Source organism: Leptonychotes weddellii, chromosome 14 (assembly GCF_054177405.1).
Source record: "Leptonychotes weddellii isolate Sample4059 chromosome 14, ASM5417740v2, whole genome shotgun sequence".
Lineage (NCBI taxonomy): Eukaryota > Metazoa > Chordata > Mammalia > Carnivora > Phocidae > Leptonychotes > Leptonychotes weddellii.
In genome coordinates, this window is record NC_138382.1 from 61,150,857 (window position 1) to 61,174,824 (window position 23,968).

At 44.1% G+C, this 23,968-nt stretch overlaps 1 protein-coding gene across 4 annotated transcripts in view; it reads right to left on the reverse strand.

Annotated features, from left to right (window-relative positions):
- Positions 1-23,968, reverse strand: part of SUSD1 (sushi domain containing 1) — a 212,950-nt gene that overhangs the window by 109,733 nt on the left and 79,249 nt on the right. For all 4 annotated transcript variants that reach the window (XM_081803375.1, XM_081803373.1, XM_081803376.1 and 1 more), the window contains exons 11-14: positions 17,036-17,127; positions 15,612-15,798; positions 4,901-4,997; positions 1,293-1,551 (exon numbers count right to left, since the gene is read on the reverse strand). In XM_081803375.1, coding sequence (XP_081659501.1) covers positions 1,293-1,551; positions 4,901-4,997; positions 15,612-15,798; positions 17,036-17,127 — 635 coding nt within the window. The remainder of the gene's footprint in view (positions 1-1,292; positions 1,552-4,900; positions 4,998-15,611; positions 15,799-17,035; positions 17,128-23,968) is intronic.

Below are 23,968 nucleotides of genomic sequence, written 5' to 3' on the forward strand. Positions count from 1 at the left end.
CTGTGGTTGAGGCCACCCAGCCCAGGGTATTTTGTTATGGCAGCCCATGTGCACCCATGTACCTCTTAGACTGAAGGCTCAATCTGGAAGCGCAGCTCTCTGAGCCCTCCCTACACCGTGCTCATATTGTACTGCTAGTGCTGTATCTTCGGCTAGAAACGCCAAGGCAGGATCTCCAGGTAAGCTTCTGGCGAGAAGGCCCTGAGTCATAAACACCTTGTAAACAAGTTCAGGGAAATATGTTCTGGGCTTTAGCCTGCCAATTCTTAATTCCTACGTTACTGTCACAAAATACTACTAAATCTCTTTGCTACTTGTACATATTCTTAAAAGTAAGCACTGGTTTACTATCAAGCATGATAATGGCACATCAGACTTGTGTCCTATACAGAATTTAACAGAGTACGTGTCAGTTTTAAATATGGGATGGGGGCGCCTGGCTGGCTCAGTCAGTTAAGGGTCCGACTACTGATCTCAGCTCAGATCTTGACTTCAGGGTTGTGGGTTCAAGCCCTGTGCTGGGTTCAAAATAACTAACTAACTAACTAACTAACTAATGAACCTTATACTCAAGATGGCTCCAATTCATCAGTCAAGAGCTGTTTCTATTAGTATAATTTTCTTCTAGTTTCCATTACCAATCTATATGAATTTATATCACACTTGGAGTTCTCCTGGGGCAACCATCACAATGGTTCTTCCAGATCTTTCACCCCTGACTCACTGATTCAGCTCTTGCTATTCTGCTTGTCCAGCTCACTGTATTTACTCATCATGCAATGAATCTATAGTTCTATGTCTCATGAAAGAACCACCCCTGGAATAACGCAGGCTTCCTAAGGATGAGAGAGGTGGGGGTGGCCAAGGAAGTCAAGGAAGCAGAAAATAGGGCAGCGCTGACGGTCATCTGCCTCGCCTTCCTGCTTCTGAGAGGGTGAGGGGAGGCAGCAGCCTGGCAGGAGCACAGGGAAGTGACAGAGAAATCCAGATATTCCTCTTCAAATCAGGCTTCAGCAGGGCATTAGGATGAGGGGATTTGTGAAGCTTAAGAGGAAGAACCAAAACGAGGTCAGTCCAAGCACAGATCCCACCAGGTCCCGCAGGAAGTTCAGACCATCAACCTCCTTAAAGGTCTCACCTGCCCATCATTTATACAGGCAAAGTATTCGACACATTTTTATGGTTTGTACATGCAGTGTCCATCCCAAATAACAGGGAAACAAATGTTCAAATATTGACATTTCATGCAAAGAAGAAAATAGAGAATTCACGAGTTTTTAAAAGAAGTATACCTTATTCCATTCACTTGTGATTCGTAATATAATGCAGTAATCGTTCCCTTTTTTCAAAGGTGCATTATAGTATTTCCCATAGTACAGCCTGTCTCCAATAGATATCTCCGTGGCATCATCTGGAACATCTCTGGCCAGTAGTTCTGCAGCCACATATCCCTCAGCATCAGAAGTGTTGCTAAAGAATGAGGTGGTCCCTTCAGAATCACAAAAAAATGTGCTTTGGAGGGCCAGGGGAAACACTAACACCTGATATGAACTGGAAAAAAGAAAAAGAAAATGTCTATCAGACCCTTGCTTGAGAGAGTCATTCATTCAATTATTCATACGTATGGAGCACCTGCTATGAGAGAAACACTTTTCTGGGCACTGGAGATACATCCCTGGACAAGAAAAAGTCCTTGCCCCCTGGGGGGATTTACAGTCTGACAGCTCCCACACTTAGGGAATTCCAGTTTGGACCTACGGTGCTAACGCCCCATGACACGATGTGAGGGATCTCAAGTTCCCGCCGCGGATGGATGCCAAGTAAATCCTCTTGAGCTGCAAGAGGTTGTTACATGTATGGCTGCCCTGGGTGTGCATGCCACACAGCTGATCTCATCAGCTGTTTCCACGTGGGCAAATGAAACCCAGCTGTGGAAAGGGTTTAGCAGTCACATGGAGGCTGCCTGCCTACAAGCGTTAATGTCCTAAGTCTGCAAAAAGGCTCCAGTCACATGGTAAGCTGAAACGGAACTCATGTGATCTGCATGTCCTCCAGTTCACAGATACCAGAGTTCATGTGAAATAAATGAGAAGGAGTGCCAAGTCACCATGCGTTAATCTAGCCTGACCATGTCCTGAAATAGGCAGAAAGGTAAAATGTCATGTGTACATTGTGAAACTCTTCCCCCAGCGTGGACAGAGGATCACACTAGCCGGCAAGCATCCTTTTGTACGTGTTTTGTTATTGTTTATCCCACCAAATACAAAACCTGTCAGCCAAAGGAGGTGTAAGAATAAAACCACACCGAGAATGAATCATGCCTCCTTTTTCAACCCCGCCCCTCCTTCCTTCTCTCCTGCCTCTAGGATAGCACATGTCTGAACATCTGCTTTCTCTATCAGGCCTGACAGCAGGGATTTAAATGACTTACTCCTGTATCCTTGCAAATCCTTACCGAGTTCTTTGGCTGTGACTGACTCCCCACTAATGTTTCTTGAGTTGACGTTTCCGTAAAGAGGAAACACACGCATTGGTACCAAAGATGATTAGGGTAATTTCCAAGCCATGAGGCCACATAACCTATTTTACTAGCAAATATACACTTCCTGTTCCACATTCCTAATGCCCCATCTCCTGCTTCCTGAAAGTCCATGAGCCACTAGGTCAAGAAAAGGGAGCCCTCCACCACAGCAGGTCTGGGACTTGGAAAGCCTCCATTCCAAACATCCTGTGTGTCTTCGGGGCCCTGATTTCCACAAAGTCTGGGCTCGCTTTCCAGCAAAAGGTACAAGGAAAAGCCTGCAGGGCGGTGAGTTGCTGCCACCATCACCACTGAACATCTACGAAGCATCCACTGCCCAGGGGAACGCTTGTAACAACACACTTTCCTGGCGATCTGAAGACATCCCTATGAATCATGGCTGCAGGTAAGAGAATAAATGGTGCAGAAGCTCCATGCTGTCCTCAAGCTCTAATCCATCTTGCCTTTCCATGTAGATGGTGGCATTCAAGTGCAACCTCAAGGCTCCCCTTTGGTTCTGGACATTAGAGGCACCATTCATGGGGCATAAAGCGGTCTCCCCAGTTAGCCTGATCATAATCCCCCGAGTTGCTTGATAATTATACAGATTTCCAGCCCCCATCCCAGACCTACGGAATCAAAATCTCCAGGAGCTGAGTCTGAGAATTTGTACTGCTGATAGGGCAACCCAGATTATTTCTATAAGTTGGCAAGTGTGGGAGACACTAGCATTAAGAGACTCCAGGAACAGGCTGCATCATGCACTCAAGATCACCAAGCTAAGGAGGGGAGCCTTGCTCCCAGGGCCCCGTTCCACCATGTGCCCCACGCCACTGCCCCCCCTCCCCCCACAACAATGCAGAAGGCAGACTCAGGCCTGTCTCCCACACTGGCAAAGCTGCTCCCCTGGCTCAAACCAGGTAGTCAGGGAGAGGAAACTGCTCCACTTGCCTGTTGGTAATTAACCCTGATGACGTTAGGGAAGCAGTTGTGGCTGTTTGGAACATGACTGTTCTGGAAAGACTTCTCCCCTCTTCCTCACTGCCACCCTCCCTGGAATGACTCACAGATCTCCACTTCCTGTTTTGGAGGCAGTGGAGGGCACATTAGCCACAAGGATAGACTGTCATTTGGCTTTTCTTTTTGCCTTATGTAATTATTGGCCTACATACTACATTTGCTCTTGCAAATTCTCTCAGGCAGTGATATCATAACTTCTGTTCTCCTCATAGCAACAGAATGGCAGTGCCTTCCAGTAACTCATCAGGAATCAAGAAACAGAACAATGTACGCAATATCCATGCCTGGAAAGACCTTTGAGAACTTACTGCACTTAAACTAATAGAAAGACAGGAAAAGCCTAAGTTTCATTATAAAGAGACACACAGAGGCGCCTGGGTGACTCGGTCTGTTAAGTGTCTGACTCAATCTCAGCTCAGGTCTTGATCTCAGGGTCAAGAGTTCAAGCGCCACACTGGGGCTCCACACTGGGCATGGAGCCTACTTAAAATTAAACAAACAAAAAAGAGACACACAGATAATATATCCAGACTTTCTTTTTCTTAATTTTATAATATCTCACATTTATTTTCACATTGAATGTACTGAAGGGTCATTAGACCAACAGGTCAAGAATGACATAAGGCAACAAAGGTTAGGTCAAGGATGGCAAGGCTATTGCCATGTCCTTGCCTTATTCCTGTGAGCAAAGTGCTTATCTCTCTAGGGGATCCTCTATCTTCCTTTCTAAAAAAAAAGCGGGGGGGGGGGGAAATAATTCTGCTTTCCTAACCCAAGCATGACCCTGTAAATAAAATGCTTAATGGAACACAACGTAGTTCTCCAAGTCAGGTGAATTAATTCCATCCTAATACCATCTGGAATCCCAGAAGCAGTCATTAGCTACGCAGTGTCTTGCCTATAACTCAATGTGTGAACGAATTAAGAGAATTATCCAAATGACCCTTTCAGATCCACTACACACACCCAAAGATCATCTTTAAATGAAACGATGCTCCTGGTCCACCATCACTGAGAGACGTACATGAAGAGGTGAGTGCAAAGGATTAACACTTTCCACATCACACACAGTCAATGCTTGTCCGGCCGGTGACCAAAGGAAGGGATTTCATTTTTTGAGCTAAGCTGCCCAAATGCCTGTCTCTGGCTCCTTAGAAGTCTCTCTATTCATTTGGAAGGATGCTGGTTGGAACTCAAGGCCCAGTCTGTGGCCAAGGAATCAAAAACAAGAGGCCCTGATTGCACTGCCCCAACTATTCAAGTGCAGCACCTAGAAAGTCCCCTCCTCGATCAAACCAAAGTTTCCAAGACTCTCCATGAGGACCACTGGGCAACCACGGAAAAGGGGCCACTACCCACCTGATAGGTCCATTTTTCTCCTTGGCTTTCCTCAGTCTCAGACGTGGTAGAGGCCCTCCATGCGCTGTGACAAAGTCTACTTCCGGAAGGGGAGGCTCTGGAAACAAGCCGAAAAAAGGAAAAGGGTGTGATCGGAATGAGTGGAAGCATGACGAAAGTGGGCATCGGAGAGCCTTTGAAAGGAAAGTTTTAATGTAAAAAGCGATGAGCATTTTCTGACACCTGCTACCACATGGATGAATCTTGAAAACATTATGCTACGTGAAATGAGCCAGACTTAGAAGGATGATCCCTCTTCTATGCAACATCTGGAACAAATTCATAGACACAGAAGTAGATTAGAGGTTGCTGAGGACCGAGGGGTGGGTAGGCAAGGGGGAGTTAGTTACTTAATGATCAACGGAGATTCTGTTTGGGGTGATGAAAAGGTTCTAGAAATAGATAGTGGTGAGGGTTTACAGCATCGTGAATGGACTTAATGCCAATAAATTTTGTGCCAGAAAATGGTTAAAATGGTACATTTTATGTTGTATATTTTAAATCCACAATAAAAAAAATTTTTTTTAAAGGGACGCCCCAGTGCTGACAGGGTACACACAGCGGGCCTGACAGTTAACTTGCTGGACAGGTTCCTATTTGGTGGGGAAGGCCAGCATTCCTGACTTCTACATCCTTTCCAGTCACAGAGCATTCTGTCCTCATTTTGTTCTCCCCAGCAACCAGATATCCCAAATAGACCTCCTACTGGGAGGGGACTATATTGGCTGACCCCAGCATTCTAGTATCTAACTGGTAGTTATGTTCATAGTATGACTGCACCATTCTGCCTTGTGGGTACCTCAGCTCAGATGCACTGGGCACTAACCAAATGCACTAGCTGCGTCCTGCACAGGCCTCATCCCATATAATCTTCTCAACATTGCTATCAAGTGAATGAAATTCATAGAGGGAGAAAGGAAGAGAAAAAGACAAAGAATAAAATATGAATGCCTCCCCCAGGTACTATATAAGACGGATGAATCACTGAGCTCTACCTCTGAAACTAATAATACACTGTATGTTTGTTGAATTTAAATTAAATTAAAAAAATAAAAAAAATGAGTGCCCCCCCCAACCCTGGCCTTAAAATCTGTTACAGTGAAATTAAGGACTAGGAGGCCAAGATAAACACTCAAGACTTTATTTACCCAACTAGAAAATAACCTTGGTGGGCACCTGGGTGGCTCAATTGGTTAGGCGTCTGCCTTCAGCTCATGTCATGATCCCAGAGGCCTGGGATCGAGCCCCACATCTGGCTCCCTGCTCAGTGGGGAGTCTGCTTGTCCCTCTCCCTCCACTCATTCTCTCTCTCTCTCTCAAATAAATAAATAAAAATCTTTAAAAAAATAAAATAAATAAGAAAATAGACTTGGGGTAGAAATTCCCAATCCAAATTATAATAAATAAAAACTTATACCTTCCTATATAGTTTGTGGGGTTTTTTGGTGGGGGAGGGACAGAGGGAGAGGAAGAGAGAATCTTAAGCAGGCTCCACGCCCAGTGCGGAGCCCAGCGCAGGGCTCGATCTCACGACCCTGAGATCATGACCTTGAGCCGAAATCAAGAGTCAGACACTTAACCAACTGAGCCACCCAGGCGCCCCAACTGCCTAGTTTTTAATTTTTTTTAATTTTTAAAAAAGATTTTATTTGTTAGTGAGAGCGCACAAGCAAGGGGAGTGGCAGACAGAGGAAGAAGCAGGCTCCCCGCTGAGCAAGGAGCCTGATGTGGGCCTCAGTCACGACCTGAGCCGAAGGCAGACGCTTAACCGACTGAGCCACCCAGGCGTCCCTAGATAGTTTTTTAAAGCACTATCAAATATGATGGTTGCCAGAGGGTAGGGGGTTAAGGGTGGACAAAATAAGAGAAAGAGATTAAGAGTTAAAATCTTCCAGTTAAAAAATAAGTAAGACATGGGGATGTAATGTACAGCATAGGGAATACAGCCAATAATATTCTAAGAACTCTGCATGGTGACAGATGGTAACTGGAGTTATCGTGGTGACCATTTCATAATGTATATAAATATCAAATTATGTCATATACCTAAAGCTAATACAATTTGTACGTCAATTATTCTTCCATAAAAAGGCTCTATCGAATATGTTAATCATACACCACCTACCAACCCATTTGTTAACCACCTTTATACACCATGCACCCTGGGAGGCTGGGAGAAACAGCCATGGAAGACACAGTTTCTGCTTTCCAGGAGTTCGAAGTCTCACAGTGGAGACAGTTTCGTAAACACATGGCACTTAGAGCTATGATAAAGTCATACACGGGGCATTGTCGGCGTGCAGAGGAAGAACACCTGACCAAGGGCAGGGGGTGGAGAGACCACTGAATGCAGAAATGCATGTACCCAGGCGGTAGGAGAGTGGGCAGAGACAGAACCGCAGCCCTACCTCCTGCGGGAGTTCAGGGAAGCTGGAAGGTGGAGTCCCAGCCTGGGACAGGCACGCAACCAAGGGGGAGGTGTGGGGATAGGTCGGATTGGAGGTCCTGGAAACAAGAAGTCATTTACAGAGTCTTAGCAGATGTGGATTTTAGAAGTGCAATTTAGACAGCTGGTTGGAGGATGAACTGAAAAAGAACAAAAGTACAGGATGTCCAGGTATGCAGTGCCTGAGGTCTGAAGCAAGTGATGGACTGAGAATGGAGAAGAGGGGGCAGATGGAAGAGACATTCGGGGCCACTGAGAGCCCCCAATAACTTGTATCAAACACTGCCAAGTCTAGAATTTCTTCCAAAGTCACCCAGATATGGTCACATAAATTCTGGTTTCCGTAAGCCTGTGGGATTGCCGGAGACCCTCGGAGGTGGCCTGGAATGGCCCCTGCTTACAGCCGAGGTCTCACAAAAGGTGTTGAAGGTCTACCTCGTTTCCAAGAGATTCTGGATCTGACACCCCTGAGGAAGACAGCCGCTAGCTTCCTGCAGGGGTGAAGGGGTGAGGGGGCTGAGGTTTGAAAAACCCCGACCAGGTCCCCCAGGGAAATGTACCGCCTTCTAGTTTGAGAAGTTCTGCCCTCAGCCCTTCATGGGAACGTGGAAATGCCCTTCCATTTGTGATGTTTTGGTGTCGCTGTAGAGTAAGTGGTTTTTATCACACACTTCCTGTTTTCAGCCCCGAGGGAGATTTACTGTTCACTCTGTGTGTGAGAAGCTTCCTCGGGCTCTTTTAAATTGTTTGCTCTTCTCTGAGATTAATAATTCTAGTTCTTCTAATCTCTTGGCTAACCTTTTAAGGCCCCTCCCCGCCCTTTTCTCATCACCCTCAGTCAAAGCAGAACAAAGTGCTCGCTGGGCTTGCAGAAGGCGGGCCCACGGAGGGAGCAGGAACCGCTCCCCCCCCGACCTGTTGCTGCTTTCTGCCATCCAGCTGATCCCATCACCATGTGACTTCTAGACTGCTTTATGCTCTGAGACCTTCCCCACCTTGGCTTTTAAACAGGCAACTTTTTCTCTCTAATGTCAAAGCCTGGACTTCATCGGCCTCGTTCTTAGCTACATTTCAAGGTTAAATAACCTTAATTTCCAGCCATGTTTCCAGGGTGCTGTTCCCCATCCCCCAAACTGGTGTCCTGGGCAGATGTGTTCTCTCCTTTCCATGAGCCTCATTACTGATTTAAACCAGATCAGACCCAAGTCCAGAATCAGGTCTCGTCTGAGCTGGAGAGCTGGGGGAGGACCTGGAAGGGAGAACCTCATTACCATTCCTAGGTGTCGACAATATCCATCCTCTACTTGAAGCAAACGACAAAGGAAAATAGAGGGGCTACCACGTGAGAAAACCTTGCAGAGTAAGGAGAAAAGCAATGAAAGAGACCGTGCCCTACAAAACATTATATATAGTATAAAATTACAATAATTGAAATAGTGAGGTGCAGGCATAGGACAGGCAAAGCAATGGAAGAAGCTAGACAGTCTAGAAAGAGACCCGAACAAATAAATGAGAATATAGTGTATGACATGGACAGTCTTTCCAAACGTGGCGGGAAACTGGCTTATCATTTAGGGAAAAAAATTACCGTGTAAATTTAGCTTTATACCATGTATCAAGATGCATTCCAAGTGGGTCTAAGTTTAAAGGTGAAAAGCAAACTATCAAGAAGCATTAGAGGGCCACCTGGCTGGCTCAGTCGGTAGAGTGTGTGACTCTTTTTTTTTTTTTAAAGATTTTATTTATTTATTTGAGAGAGAGAGAATGAGAGAGAGAGAACACATGAGAGGGGATAGGGTCAGAGGACAAAGCAGACTCCCTGCCGAGCAGGGAGCCCGATGCGGGACTCGATCCCAGGACTCCAGGATCATGACCTGAGCCGAAAGCAGTCGCTTAACCAACTGAGCCACCCAGGCGCCCCTAGTGTGTGACTCTTGATCATGAGTTCAAACCCCACACTGGGCGCAGGGCTAACAAAGAAGCAGCAGCAGCATTAGAAAATATGAAAGAGTAAGAACTGATCTGGGGCGCCTGGGTGGCTCAGTCGTTAAGCGTCTGCCTTCGGCTCGGGTCATGGTCCCAGAGTCCTGGGATCGAGCCCTGCATCGGGCTCACTGCTCAGCGGGAAGTCTACTTCTCCCTCTCCCATTCCCCCTGCTTGTGTTTCCTCTCTCGCTGTGTCTCTCTCTGTCAAATAAATAAATAAAATCTTTAAAAAAAAAAAAAAAAAGAATTGATCTAATTTCAGGGCAGAGAAGGCTTTTCTTGGCATGACCAGAGTCAGAAACTAAAAAAGCATCAATAGAATTGATTACATGAAAACTTAAAATGTCTAAATGTTAAAAAGAATATTGACAAGAAAACTAAACAGTAAATAGTATGGGGGATTATAATATGTATAACAAAAGATTAATATCATTCATGGAGGCAAACTATCAAAATCAATAAGAGAAAGGAGGTAATATAAGTGAAAATGTGTTAAAGTCCTCCAAAACATACCAAAATGAACAAAGAGAACCAAAAATAGAAAATTATATCCGCACCAAAACTAACAAAGGTCCCAACTTTATACTATAAACTACTTCAAGTAAATGCAAGGAATTAACCCACACAAATAAATACACATAAAGACACTGTGATGGTTCTCTCCTAATCCTTGGCACCTTCCCAGATAGACCATGCCACACGCTGATGACATGATCAGTTGGAATTGACAGCAATAGAAAAAATGGTAGCTATACCGTAAGTCATCAGCTATCACATGGCTGGCCTCATCTCCCCTATCGATGAAGTTATGAGACTTAGCCTTCCAGGGAGAAGGAACAATCTTCTTTTCACCTTTAATCCCTTCTTCAGCACTTAGCACAGGTCTTTGTGCATAACATGTCAATAAATATTTGCTGGATTAAATTGTTATGTCACAGTATGCCCTTCCCACACTTCTATCACACACAGAAACTCTGGTTTTTAGGCTTATGATGTAAAAAAATGTTCCCATTCATATTTTGTAAAAGCTAACGCTAATATAAGAAAATAACAGTATGCAGCCTATTTTCCTCTGTGGCGTATCATCTATGTCTCCACGGGCCCTAGACCTGCATGTGGATGCTTTCAGGGAGGGGAGCTGGGAGATATCCATCCCCACGTAGCCATTCACTTGGGAGTTTGGGGTTGGATTTGCAGCTAGAAAGTAGTTGGGAGATTGCTGGGGATGAGAGCAATCGATGGCCCACGGAGGTATGGAAGGGCATGTGCGCTCCCGTCTGGTTTGATCTAACATTAGATATCCAGATGTCAAAACACCTGTGTCCATGAAAGATTTTGAGAGAGTCCGGACAAGAGGGAAACAGCGGGGTGAAGGCCAGTCCCTCTCCCGACCTCTCCTGCAGCTTCAGCCCCTGGGAACCAGGGGGCCCAGCAGGAATACATGTGGTACCCTAGAACAGCCTAAGGAGATAGGGTTCTCAGAGGACACAGGGGTGCACCAGCTTTGGATGGTCCGTGGGTCGCCAACCACGGAAGAACTCCTCCTGCAGAAGAACTCAGCAGACTTGGTCCCGCACAGTCCTTCCTGGGGGCACCCAATAGTCACGGAGAGGAGGCAGGGGCTGTGGCTCCTAGTTCTGCAGGCAGAATTGAAGCTCCCTCCACTGGACCTACCCTCCATGAAGGGGGCAGTCTGATAATGCTTGGGACACACATGTGTGTTTTCAATTGCTTTGCTGAACATCTGAAAAAGTACATTCTCTTTTTCTTCTCATGAATGCAGGCAGAGATGGGAAATTCCCCATATAAGTTGCCAGGCTTGGTACTGAAGGCAAACTTGGGAAGGAATGGTTTCCTTGACATTTTTCTTCCCTCTTCTCCTCCAGCATTCTTGATTCTTTTTTTTTTTTTTTAATTTTATTTATTTATTTGAAAGAGAGAGCACAAGCAGAGGGGCAGAGGTAGAGGGAGAAGCAGGTTCCCCACTGAGCAGGGAGCACGACGTGGGGCTCAATCCCAGGACCCTGGGATCATGACCTAAGCTGAAGGCAGACGCTTAACCGACTGAGCCACCAGGCGCCCCCGGCATTCTTGATTCTATAATAAATATTCAACCTCAAATGATCACAGTGTTGGGTGCCAGCGGTTTAGCTGGACATTTCCGTGCATATTTGCTGTGTGTGTGTGTGTCTCTCTCTCCCCCCACTTTCCCCTCCCTGGCTTTCTCTCGCTCCCTACGGGAAGATAGTTTTGCTGACAGCTTTCTGACTTAGCTAAAAAATAGCATAGCCGACGTGTGAAAGCCCTTCTGACTCTGGATCTACACGGAGGATGGAAGTTTGCTCTTCACCCTGTCCTGAAGGGAGTATAAATGGTGGAGCTCTTCTGAAGAATTCAGCTCCCTGGGCTCTACCTGAGGAAGCTTGTCAGCCCCTAGGCAGAGACTCCGCGAGAGGATCTGGTCTCACCCTCGCTCTCCCATTCTCACTGGGACACTTGCCTCTGTCCTTCAACATGCCTAGAACTTGTGCCCTCCTCTGAGGTCAGCAACATATTTAAAGCACTTGTCTTCATCCTGTTCCCATCAGTAAGATTTAGTTTAATGTAAGACATGCGGGAGGGAAATTCCACTCACTTTTCTTCTGGGAAATCAGCTGCTGCGTTTTCCAGACCCAAATCCCTTGCCTCACATTTCTGGTAAAATTCAAAAGTTCATGATTTTACTGAAACAAAGCCACATCTTAGGCAATCAGGCATACCTCTCTTCATATCAACATGAAAGGCTCTCTTTTCTCCCCTTTTATGAAAAAGAGGGCTTGGGTGGCTTTTTGTTTGGTTGGTTGGTTTTTACCCCTTTAGAAGATCGTAACAACTTTAATTTTCACACACTTTTTTAAAAATTTCAAATTCTTGGGGCACCTGGGTGGCTCAGTCATTAAGCGTCTGCCTTCGGCTCAGGTCATGACCTCAGGGTCCTGGGATCGAGCCCCGCGTCGGGCTCCCTGCTCAGAGGGAAGCCTGCTTCTCCCTCCCCCACTCCCCCTGCTTGTGTTCCCTCTCTCGCTGTGTCTCTGTCAAATAAATAAATAAATAAAATCTTTAATAAATAAATAAATAAATAAAATTTCAAGTTCTTTACAGTAGGGTAGAGTTGGAAAACATGCAGCCATTGTTTCCGAGCTTAGCGAAGGGTCTCAATGGATTTAAACAGCTCCACAGTGTCCCCTGGTGGCCATGAGCACAGGGCGCTTGAGCTACTGGGGCTCTATGGAGGCTACAAAACAAGGTAGAAGTAAGTGTCTCCTCAGGAAGACACTTCATCTTAAAAAATCTACTGGGCAGTTTTGTTTGTATCTGATTCCCCACCCCCCTCCACAGCAGCTGACATCCCCTCCTTCTTGAAACACCATTTCGCTTGGCTTTTGGGTCCTCCTGCCTTGCTGGCTCCTCCTCCTCAGTCTTCCTTGCTGGCTCTGTCCTCTTTTATAGATGTCCTCTCTGCCTGCTTCTGTTCCTTTTTCATTAGCCACCCCTTCTGCCGATACCAGTCTCCTGACTATAAATATTGCCTGTATGCTGAGGATTCCCAAATATGTATCCTCCCCAACTCAAAAAACATGATATACTAATTTGAATCAGCAATGCAAACCATCCAAAACACAACAAGGACCGAAGAGCAGGAAACTAAACAGCTTTTCATTTGAAGAAGTCACCACAGGAAGGAATGCCCAATCGAACATTACTTCTCTTTCCAGCCCAAAAGGTGGTGAAGTCCTTTCGTCTGAAAGTCTTTCTTCACTAACCAGGCATCCCCTCAACACCAATAACACCCGGGGGCCCCTCAAGGCTTGTGCTATGTGGCAGCACTGTCTTTACGTCTCTGCCTTTGAGGAGATATTTTAGGAGGGGAGAAAGAAAATAAACAAGTACATTAAAAAGTGCTGCAAGTTCTGACAACAAGTTCTGTGACGAAATTCACACAGCACACATGGCTAGAGAGGGATGGGGTGGAGATGGAGATTATTTGTGCAAGGACGGGAGGGAGAGCTCCTCTAAGGTAATGACATCTGAGCAGAGACCCGGATGATTACAAAGAAGCCACATGCACAGAGTGCCCCAGGAAGAACAAACAGTAGATGGAAAGGCCTGGATGCACGAACAGGTTTGACCCGTCTGAGGAGGGCAGGGAGGCAGCAGATGCTTAGTGAGAAAGGGGGAGAGTAGAGGAGATGAAGTCAGTGAGGAAGGTGGGGGTCAGGAAGCTGGGTTCTATTCTAATGTTAATACAAACTCACTGGACAATTTTCAGCTGGGGATGACATGTTCTCCTACACATTTTTAAAAAAATCACTCTGACGCTTGAGTGGTCTTTTTAAAGTTATGGTCTTCACCGTAATTTGGGGGGAGGGGGCGGGAGATGGACAGGCACCCACGAAAGCAGAAAGACCAGTAAGAAAGCTACCGCAGGAGTCCAAACGAGAGGTGGCTGGCTTGGATAAGGCTGCTTTGTAGGGAAGAGGAAGGTGGGGAGAAGTAGTTGGATACAGAATATATTTTAGAAAGAAGCCAATGGGGCTTGTTGACAGATTAGAAGTCGGGGTGGGGGGGGGAGGAGGAGGGGCATAGAATCTCTTTGGCCTGAGTAACGAGTGAATAGGAATGCCAATACCCAAGACAGAGAAGCCTGGGTGGAAAATGGCTTTGGAGGTGACAGAAGAGTTGAGAAATCAAAATCCTCTTGGACTTGTCTATTGGGCATGCAAGAGATGATTAAGAGATGTTTAAAAGATGACTGGATATATGAGTGTAGAGCTCAGGGGAGAGTCTGGGACTAGGATACATATTTGGGAATCCTCAGCATACAGGCAATATTTATAGTCAGGAGACTGGTATCGGCAGAAGGGGTGGCTAATGAAAAAGGAACAGAAGCAGGCAGAGAGGACATCTATAAAAGAGGACAGAGCCAGCAAGGAAGACTGAGGAGGAGGAGCCAGCAAGGCAGGAGGACCCAAAAGCCAAGTGAAATGGTGTTTCAAGAAGGAGGGGATGTCAGCTGCTGTGGAGGGGGGTGGGGAATCATATACAAACAAAACTGCCCAGTAGATTTTTTAAGATGAAGACGCTTCCAGTAAAGCAGTGTGGACAGGACAACTGCCTTCGGATTGGAACCAGTTAAAGGGAGAACAGGAAATAAGGACGCAGAGCCTACATAACAGACACTTCTTTTAAGGAGTTTTACTGTAAAGGGGATGCTGAAAGAAGTAGCTGGAGGGAATATGGGATCAAAGGAAATGTGTTTCTTGTTTCCTCATTTTAATTTAATTTTTTTTTATTTTTTTATTTTTCTAGATTTTATTTATTTATTCATTAGAGACAGAGAGAGAGAGAGGCAGAGGGAGAAGCAGGCTCCCAAGGAGCAGGGAGCCCGATGCGGGACTCGATCCCAGGACCCTGAGATCATGACCTGAGCGGAAGGCAGACGCTTAACCATCTGAGCCACCCAGGCGCCCCTCCTCATTTTAATTTTAAAAAAGGAGATACTACGACATGCTCATGCAGTGTTGGCACTATTTCTCTGTTGGGGGGACATGATGATTAGGCAGGAAAGGATGGGGTCCAACGCACCTGAGGGTGGCGGTCGCCTGAGGAGTGGAGACAGGAGAGAAGACAGAATACATGGTTCTGCATGCGGGTAGCAAGGGGAGATTTGGGAGAGGCAAGTCCTCATCTGATTACTTCTAATTGCTCAGTGAAGTCAGAAACAAGAAGCTAATACTCTGAGTATTAGCTCAGAGTGGGGGAGGGGGAGGAGGAGGGGGAGCACCCCAGATTTGAGAGGACAAGAGAAAATGACTGGAAAATGAATTTGCTAGGGGGCCAAAGTGGGACTGTCAATCACTTTTCCCTGAGAATAACCGACTCTTGAGGCACTTGTGACAACATGACAATCACACGTACCTGAGAAACAGTAATGAGAGCCTTTTAGGTATGAAATATGTTAAATATTCCAAATATCCCGAAGGAATGTACCCAGCACTCATGGCTTTAATTCGTGTTACTATTTTGTCTTGACTATCTTTCTAAGAAAGAAAACATGACAGTCACAACCACAGGACCCTTGCATCCTCTCGCTCTTCAGGTTCACTGAATGACAGGAAGCAGTGGTGTTCCTCTTCATCTGGGCCCACCTACAGCTCTGTGGTGACCTCATTCCTTCAGATGCTGCCATTCAAGACTTACCTGTAATCTGGGTTGTCAGGGAGAGGACCACGGGAAGCTGAGAAGACCAAGCGTGGACGCTGATGCTGTAGTTGGTACCCGGACGCAGGTCCAAGCACATCTCAGGAGCCTGGCTCCTGGCAGTGATATTAAAGATCATCTCCTGGGCAAATTCCTTCTGATACCATCTCTGGCCCCGAATGTGGAACTGAAACAGAAAAGTTCACTAAGTGAACGGCTAACTTGAGGAAGGCTCCAAATGCCTGGATACTTCCCCTTTCTCACGAGCCATCTTGCCCTCGACTCTAAAGTTCCTTCACCACAGAACAGTAAGCAAATCTTAGAGTCGTCATACCCTAAGCACCATCGTTACAATATATCAGTACAATAAAAATATTTTTAAATCAAAATGTACAAAAGGCCGAAGTCCCAGTGCTAACAATGTTCTCGTTCTTGTTCTCACATCTACGACGCACAACACTGAAATGTCTGTGGGTGGGAGCAAGGCCACAGAACATTTCCTACAAAGAAAATGAGGAATCTGAACTAAGGCTTCCCCAAAGTAGGACCTGAGTGAGGATACTCCTAGCTGGCCTGGTTAAAGCTCAGCAGGGCTTTTCTCCTCGGCCTGCCCCGTTCTTCCTCTTCTTCTTCTTTTTTTTTTAACAATGCATTTTTTATTTTGTGAACACAGTATTTGCAATGTGACGGCCATACACCTTCCAATCTTGCTATTCATTTTACAACACTTGAGGTTTAACTGGACGACCCTGGATCTAGGCAAGCCACAGTGTCTTCAGGATCACAGAGCAACTTTTGACAGTTTAATGTGGAACCAAACTGAATCAAAATAGGAGCTATTTATACATGAAGCAGCATTTAATGCTTCATATAAAGCAATGCATATTTTTTTAAAAGTTAAAATGCATATTATCTACATAGATGTGCCTGCCCCCTTCTGACATTCTCCACACTTTCCTGTAACATCCCAGCACCTGGCCCAAGAGACACACTTCTCTGCCCACTTAATTTCTTCTAGTAGCAGCTCATCCCATGGTCTTTACCTTCCTTACTCACAACCACAATAGCTTCGAAAGTTCCCCCTGACTCTCTAGACACGTCCAGACCCTGGTCAGAGACACTGGACTGAAGAGACACACACAGGCAAAAGCCATGGGTTTCTTCCACGGATACTGTGTGGACATCAGCTCTGCATCAGGCTATGTGCACAAAGTAATTCGCATGGCTTACTCAGCAATCCCCAAAGTCTCTCTCTTCAAATACGTAGTAGAAGTGCCCATTTTCTTGCTTTTTCTTGCAATTCTTACTATAAATCTGCCATTGATAATAACAGCTACATAAGTAGATTTTTAGGTTTGCTGATATTTTTTTAAATTTCCCACACTAGACAACATCTATACATAGAGTAACGTTCGGTAACTTACTGAATACATCTCCTCTGTATCAGCGGTCTTTGTACTTCTCCATCTCAAGCAGGTTTCATTAAATATTGAAATGTTACCGATGATCTGTTTTACTGCAGGGGGGAAAGAATGAGAAATCAGCTTACACTCGATACAAACATACTACCTTTCATATAGCATGGAACTCTTGATCTTGGGGTTGTGAGTCAGAGTCCCATGTTGGGTGTAGGGATTACTTAAAAAATAAAATCTTTTAAAAATTACTAACTTTTTTTTTTTTAAAGATTTATTTATTTGAGAGAGAGAGAGAGAAAGAGAGCATTCATATGTCGGGGGAGGGGCAGAGAGAGAGAGATCACGACCTGAGCCAAAACCAAGAGTCGAATGCTTAACCAACTATACCACCCAGGCACCCCCCAAAAATACTACCTTTTAATTAAATCATATACATGGAATGATTTCAGCAGTATTTTATTTTTAAAGATTTTATTTATTTATTTGAAAGAGAGAGACACAGTGAGAGAAGGAACACAAGCAGGGGGAGTGGGAGAGGGAGAAACAGGCTTCCCAAGGAGCAGGGAGCCCAATGCAGGGCTCGATCCCAGGACCTTGGGATCATGACCTGAGCTGAAGGCAGATGCTTAACGACTGAGCCACCCAGGCATCCCATTTCAGGAGTATTTTGATTTAGAAATTAGTGGTAGCAGCACTTTTACATTTATGTAAACGCAGTCCTGATAAAAGATTTAAAATCAAAATGTACCTAATCAGAGGACCCCTCTTAAAAATTACTTAAATCCAGTCACTGCAAACTCCTCTGGTTTACTAACCTAAAACTGCAACTCAGCCTTGGACAACCTCATTTATATAAATAAGTATCAATTTCAAATTCTGAGCTGGGAGCAACACTTCAGCAGAGAACTGAAAAGTGCTCTTTGAAGAACTGAAAAAGATTTGCTAAGAAGTTTCACAGCAGGAGTACCTGGGCTCAGTCAGTTGAGCATCCGATTCTTGGTTTCAGCTCAGGTCATGATCTCAGGGTCCTGAGATCGAGCCCTGCATCAGGCTCCCCACTCAGCGGGGAGTCTGCTGGAGATTCTCTCCCTCTGCCCCTCCCCCTACTCAAGTTCTCTCTCTCTCTAAAATAACTAAATAAATCTTTTAAAAAAAGCTTCATAGCAACACTGCAATAATTAATAAATGATAAAGACAACTCCCAAAGCACATGAAAAAAGAAGTCTCATGGGAGCCAATCCTTTATTGTGTAAGCCCTTGGCCTGACAGGTTTCTATGAATGAAGCCATGTTGGTAGATGTGACCGTTCTTTATGGATTGGGCAGCTTTGCCCAGAGGAAACCTGTTCCACAGGTCACAAGCTGTACTTCAAATGCTGTAAGACAGAGTAGATAAGAAAGTACATGTGATTCAGAATAACGCAATCTCACCATTGGGTACAGAAGGTTTTTGAGATAAGTAGCAGTGGTCCAAGGAATCTTATGTTTATAAAACTTTCAAAACCAATAACCTCGGGGTGCCTGAGTGGCTCAGTCAGTTAAGCATTTGCCTTCACCTCAGGTCATGATCCTGGGGTCCTGGGATCGAGTCCCATGTCAAGATCCCTGCTCAGCGGGGAGTTTGCTTTTCCCTCTCTCTCTGCCCCACCCCCTGCCCATGCTCTCTCTCTCACACACGCCCCCTCAAATAAATAAAATCTTTAAAAAAACAAAAACAAAAAACCTCAATACTATTTAAACAGTTCCAGGGGAGGGATGGTGGAAAATTAATTAATTAGTTAATAATTAAATAAACAGTTCCAGACCATATAAAAAGGTGGAAAGTTTCCCAGTTTATTCAAGATGACTAGATAACCCACAACAACGCCAAAACTGTGCAAGGATAGCGCAATTACTAAACACACTGTGCCAAACTCACTCATTAATATAAATGCAAAAATAAAATATTAGCGAATAGAAGTCAGCAGTACATTCAAAGAACAATACACTGTGACAAAAGAAGATTTCTTCCAGGAATACAGAGATGATCATTATTGGAAAAGCTATTAATAGATTAAAAGGGAAAAGCCATATGGTTACTCTTATAACCATAATGGTTAATACATTTAATATACATTCCTGACTAAAAATCTTAGTCAACTAGGATTTAATTTGATAGAAATGTCTTAACTTAAAAGAGTGTTTATCAGAAACCACCACCCTGGGTAGTAAAACAACGAGGCAATTTCTAGTAAAGTTGAGAACAATACAAGGATGCATGTTCTCATAGCTATTATTTAGCATTAGCTAGAAGATTCTAGACAACATGGAAAGAGGTGAGAACAAAATGAGCTATAAATCCAGGAAGAAAGGGAACAAATGTTACCACTGCCAGTAACTCTAACAGAATCCACTGAAAAACAAATATGAAATAGTTTGAAAGCAATATTAAAACAAATACAAACAACGGGACTTCGGCAAAGCATACCCAAATACAAGAACATAGAAAAACTAGTGGTTTTTGATGTATCTGAAAGAACAAGTATGGTAGGCTGAAAATGTGCCCCCCCCCCACCAAATGTCCACATCCATCTGTGACCATGTTACCTTACATGGCAGAAGGACTTCGCGACTTCGCAATGTGATTAAGACAGGGAGATTATCCAGCATTATCTAGATGAGCCTACTGTAGTGACCACAGTCCTTATAAGAGAGAAACAAAAAGATCGGGGTTGGAGAGCCGATTTAAGGACAAAAGTAGCAGTTAAGCCAAGGAGCTTCAAAAATGGAGAATGGGGCCACAAGACAAGGAATGTAGATGGGATCTAGAAACTGGAAAGGACAAAGAAATGGATTCTCTTCCCCAGCCTCCAGAATGAAGACAGGTCTGCTGCCACAGTAATTTTAACACAGTGGAACTGTTTCAGATTTCTGACCTCTAGAAGTATAATAAATTCACATTGTTTTAAGCCCCTAAATTTGCCGTAATTTGTCATACTAGCAATAGGAAACTGAAACAACAAATAAAATACAACAAAAAGGCGCAGCACCCAGCCACTGCAGTGCACTGCTCCCAGCCACCAGGTGCACAGCTGCCTCCCTCCACACACTGCACCCAGCCTCGTGCCTCAAGCAGCCCCAGCTTGCAGCCCCCAGCTACTGCAGCACTTCGGGGCATCCAGCAGAGGACTAGTGACCCAGCGCCAATTTTGCTAATACCACCTCCTGCTCTCAAGTTCCCCAGCAGGCACGCCTACCCTGCCTGGGTCCCACTAACACCACAGAGAGCAAACACAGCCCACAACAGGCAGAGAGTCAGTGCAGACAACTACACTGAAAGAAAAGAAACTCAGACACAACAGCAGGCTACACACATAGCAACACACAGGATACTCTCCTGGAGTGCCAGGTTCTGGTGAACAGGCGACACTGCACTGTAGGGTACTCCAAGACCTCTTCTTCATAAAGTCACTACTTTCAAGAGTATAAGACATAGCTGACTTCCTTAACACACAGAAACGGACACAGAGAGGCAGACAAAATGAGGAGACAGAGAAATTTATCCCAAATGAAAGGAGAGGACAAAGCCACGGCCAGAGATCTAGCAAAACAGATATAAGTAACATGCCTAATAGAGAATTTAAAGCAATGATCCTAAGGATACTCACTGGACTTAAGCAAAGAATGGAAGACATGAGTGAGACCCTTAAGGCAGAGATAAGGAATAACATAGCAGAGATAAAGACCTCAATAAATGAAATGAGAAACACATTTGATGGAATGAAGAGCAGAATGGAAGAAATAAAGGAACAAATTAGTGACCTAGAAGACAGAGTAAAGGGAAGTAACCAAGCTGAACAAAAGAGAGAAAAAAGAATTATGCAAAATGGGACTAAATTTAGGGAACTCAGTGACTCCATCATATGTAATGACATTTGTGTCACAGGAGTCCCAGAAGAAGAAGAGAGAGAAAGGGAACAGAGAATTTATTTGAAGAAATAATAACTTGACACACCTGGGTGGCTCAGTTGGTAAAGCATCTGCCTCTGGCTTGGATCATGATCCCAGGATCTTGGGATTGAGCCCCATATCAGGCTCCCTGCTCAGTGGGGAGTCTACTTCTCCCTCTCCCTCCATCCCTCCCCCTGCTCATGCTCTCTCACTCACTCTCTCTCAAATAAATAAATAAATAATCTTAAAGAAAGAAAGAAAGGAAAAAAGAAAAAAGAACAGAAAAGAAAAGAAAAGAAATAGTAACTGAAAGCATCTGCCTTCGGCTCAGGTCATGATCCCAGGGTCCTGGGATCGAGCCCCACGTTGGGCTCCCTGCTCGGTGGGAAGCCTGCTTCTCCCTCTCCCACTCCCCCTGCTTGTGTTCCCTCTCTTGCTGTATCTCTCTCTGTCAAATAAATAAATAAAATCTTAAAAAAAAAAAAAGAAAGAAGAAATAACTGGAAAATTCCCTAATCTGGGGAATGAAACAGATATGCAGATCCAGGAGGCACAGAGAACTCCAATCAAAATCAACAAAAGCAGACCCACACCAAGACATATTGTAATTAAATAGCAAAATATAGTGATAAAGAAAAAAAATTTAAAGCAACAACAAAAAAGAAGAAGAGGGGCGCCTGGGTGGCTCAGTCGTTAAGCGTCTGCCTTCGGCTCAGGTCATGGTCCCAGGGTCCTGGGATCAAGCCCCGCATCGGGCTCCCTGCTCGGCGGGAAGCCTGCTTCTCCCTCTCCCACTCCCCCTGCTTGTGTTCCCTCTCTCGCTGTCTCTCTCTGTCAAATAAATAAATAAAATCTTTAAAAAAAAAAAAGAAGAAGAAGAAGAAGAAGATGACAGTAACTTACAAGGGAAAATCCACAATGTTGCAGATTTTTCGAGAGAAACTTTGAAGGCTGAAAGGCAGTGGCATGATATATTCAAAGTGCTGAATGGGAACAGTCTGCAGCAAAAAATACTCTATCCAAAAGGCTATCATTCAGAATAGAAAGAGAGATAAAGAGTTTCCCAGACAAACAAAAACTAAAGGAGCTTGTGACCACTAAATCATCCCTGAAAAAAATATTAAAGGGGATTCTTTGAGTGGAAAGGAAACCAAAAGTGACAGTATAAAGGTAGGAAACACAAAAGCAGTAAAAATGAATATTTCTATAAAAAATGAGTCAAAGAACTCACAAAATAAAACAATGTAATATATAATAACATATTTCTAAAACATGGAGAGAGGAGAAAAGACTGGATTCAAACTTGAGCGACCATCAACTTAATATCGACTACTATAGGCAGAAGACATTATATACAAACCTAATGGTAACCATATATCAAAAACCATAATAAACATGCAAAGAATAAAGAGGAAGAAACCCAACTATATTACTAAAGAAAACCAGTAAACCGAGGAAGAGAGAAGAAAGTATCAGAGAAAAACTTCAGAAACAACAAAAAACAAATAAAATGGCAATAAATACATATCTTTCAATAATTACTTTGAATGTAAATGGACTAAACACTCTAATCAAAAGACATATGGTGACAGAATGAATTAAAAAAAAAAAAACACCATCTTTTTGCTGCCTACAAGAGACTCATTTCAGACCTAAAGGCACCTGCAGATTGAAAGTAAAGGGATAGAGAAACATCTATCATGCAAATGGATATCAAAAGAAAGCCAGAGTAGCAAGATTTATATCAGACAAAATAGACTTTAAAACAAAGACTATAGGGCGCCTGGGTGGCTCAGTCGTTAAGCGTCTGCCTTCGGCTCAGGTCATGATCCCAGGGTCCTGGGATCGAGTCCCGCATCAGGCTCCCTGCTTGGCAGGAAGCCTGATTCTCCCTCTCCCACTCCCCCTGCTTGTGTTCCTGCTCTTGCTATCTCTCTGTTAAATAAATAAATAAAATCTTTAAATAAAAATAAAAAAAATAATTTAAAAAAAAAAAGACTATAATAAGAGACAAAGAAGGAAACTGTATAATAATAAAGGGGACAATCCAACAAGACGATTTAACAATTGTAAATATTTATGCACCCAACATGGGAGCACCCAAATACATGAAACAGTTACTAACAGACATAAAGGAGCTAATCAATAATAATACAATAATAGTAAAGGACTTTGACACCCCACTTACATCAATAGACAGATCATCTAAATAGAAAATCAACAAGGAAACAGTGGCTTTGATTGACACACTGGAATAGATGGATTTAAGAGATATATTCAGAACATTCCATACTAAAACAACAGAGTACACATTCTTTGCAAGTGCACATGGAACATTCTCCAGAATAGATGACATATTAGGCCACATAACCAGCCTCAACAAATTCAAAAACACTAAGTCATACCATGCATCTTTTCTGACCACAATGCTATGAAACTAGAAGTCAACTGTAAGAAAAAATCTGGAAATACCACAAATACATGGAGGTTAAATAACATGCCACTAAACAATGAATGGGTCAATGAGGAAATAAAAGAAGAAATAAAAAAGCACATGGAAACAAATGAAAATGAAAACACAAAGGTCCAAAACCTTTGGGATGCAGCCAAAGTGATTCTAAGAGGGAAGTTTATAGCAATATAGACCTACAAGAAAAACCTCATATAAACAACCTAACCTTACACCTAAAGGAGCTAGAAAAAGAACAACAAACAAAACCTAAAAGCAAGAGAAGGAAGGAAATAAAGATGAGAGCACAGGGCGCCTGGGTAGCTCAGTCAGTTAAGTGTCTGACTCTTGATTTCAGCTCAGGTTATGATCTCAGGGTTGTGAGACTGAGCCCCATGTTGGGCTCCACACTCGGCATGGATCCTGCTTAAGATTCTCCCTCTCTTCCTTTGCCCCTCCCCCCTGCTCATGCGTGCTCACTCTCTCTCTTGCTCTTTCATTCTCTCTCTTAAAAAATTTTAAAAAATTAGGGGCGCCTGGGTGGCTCAGTTGGTTAAGCGA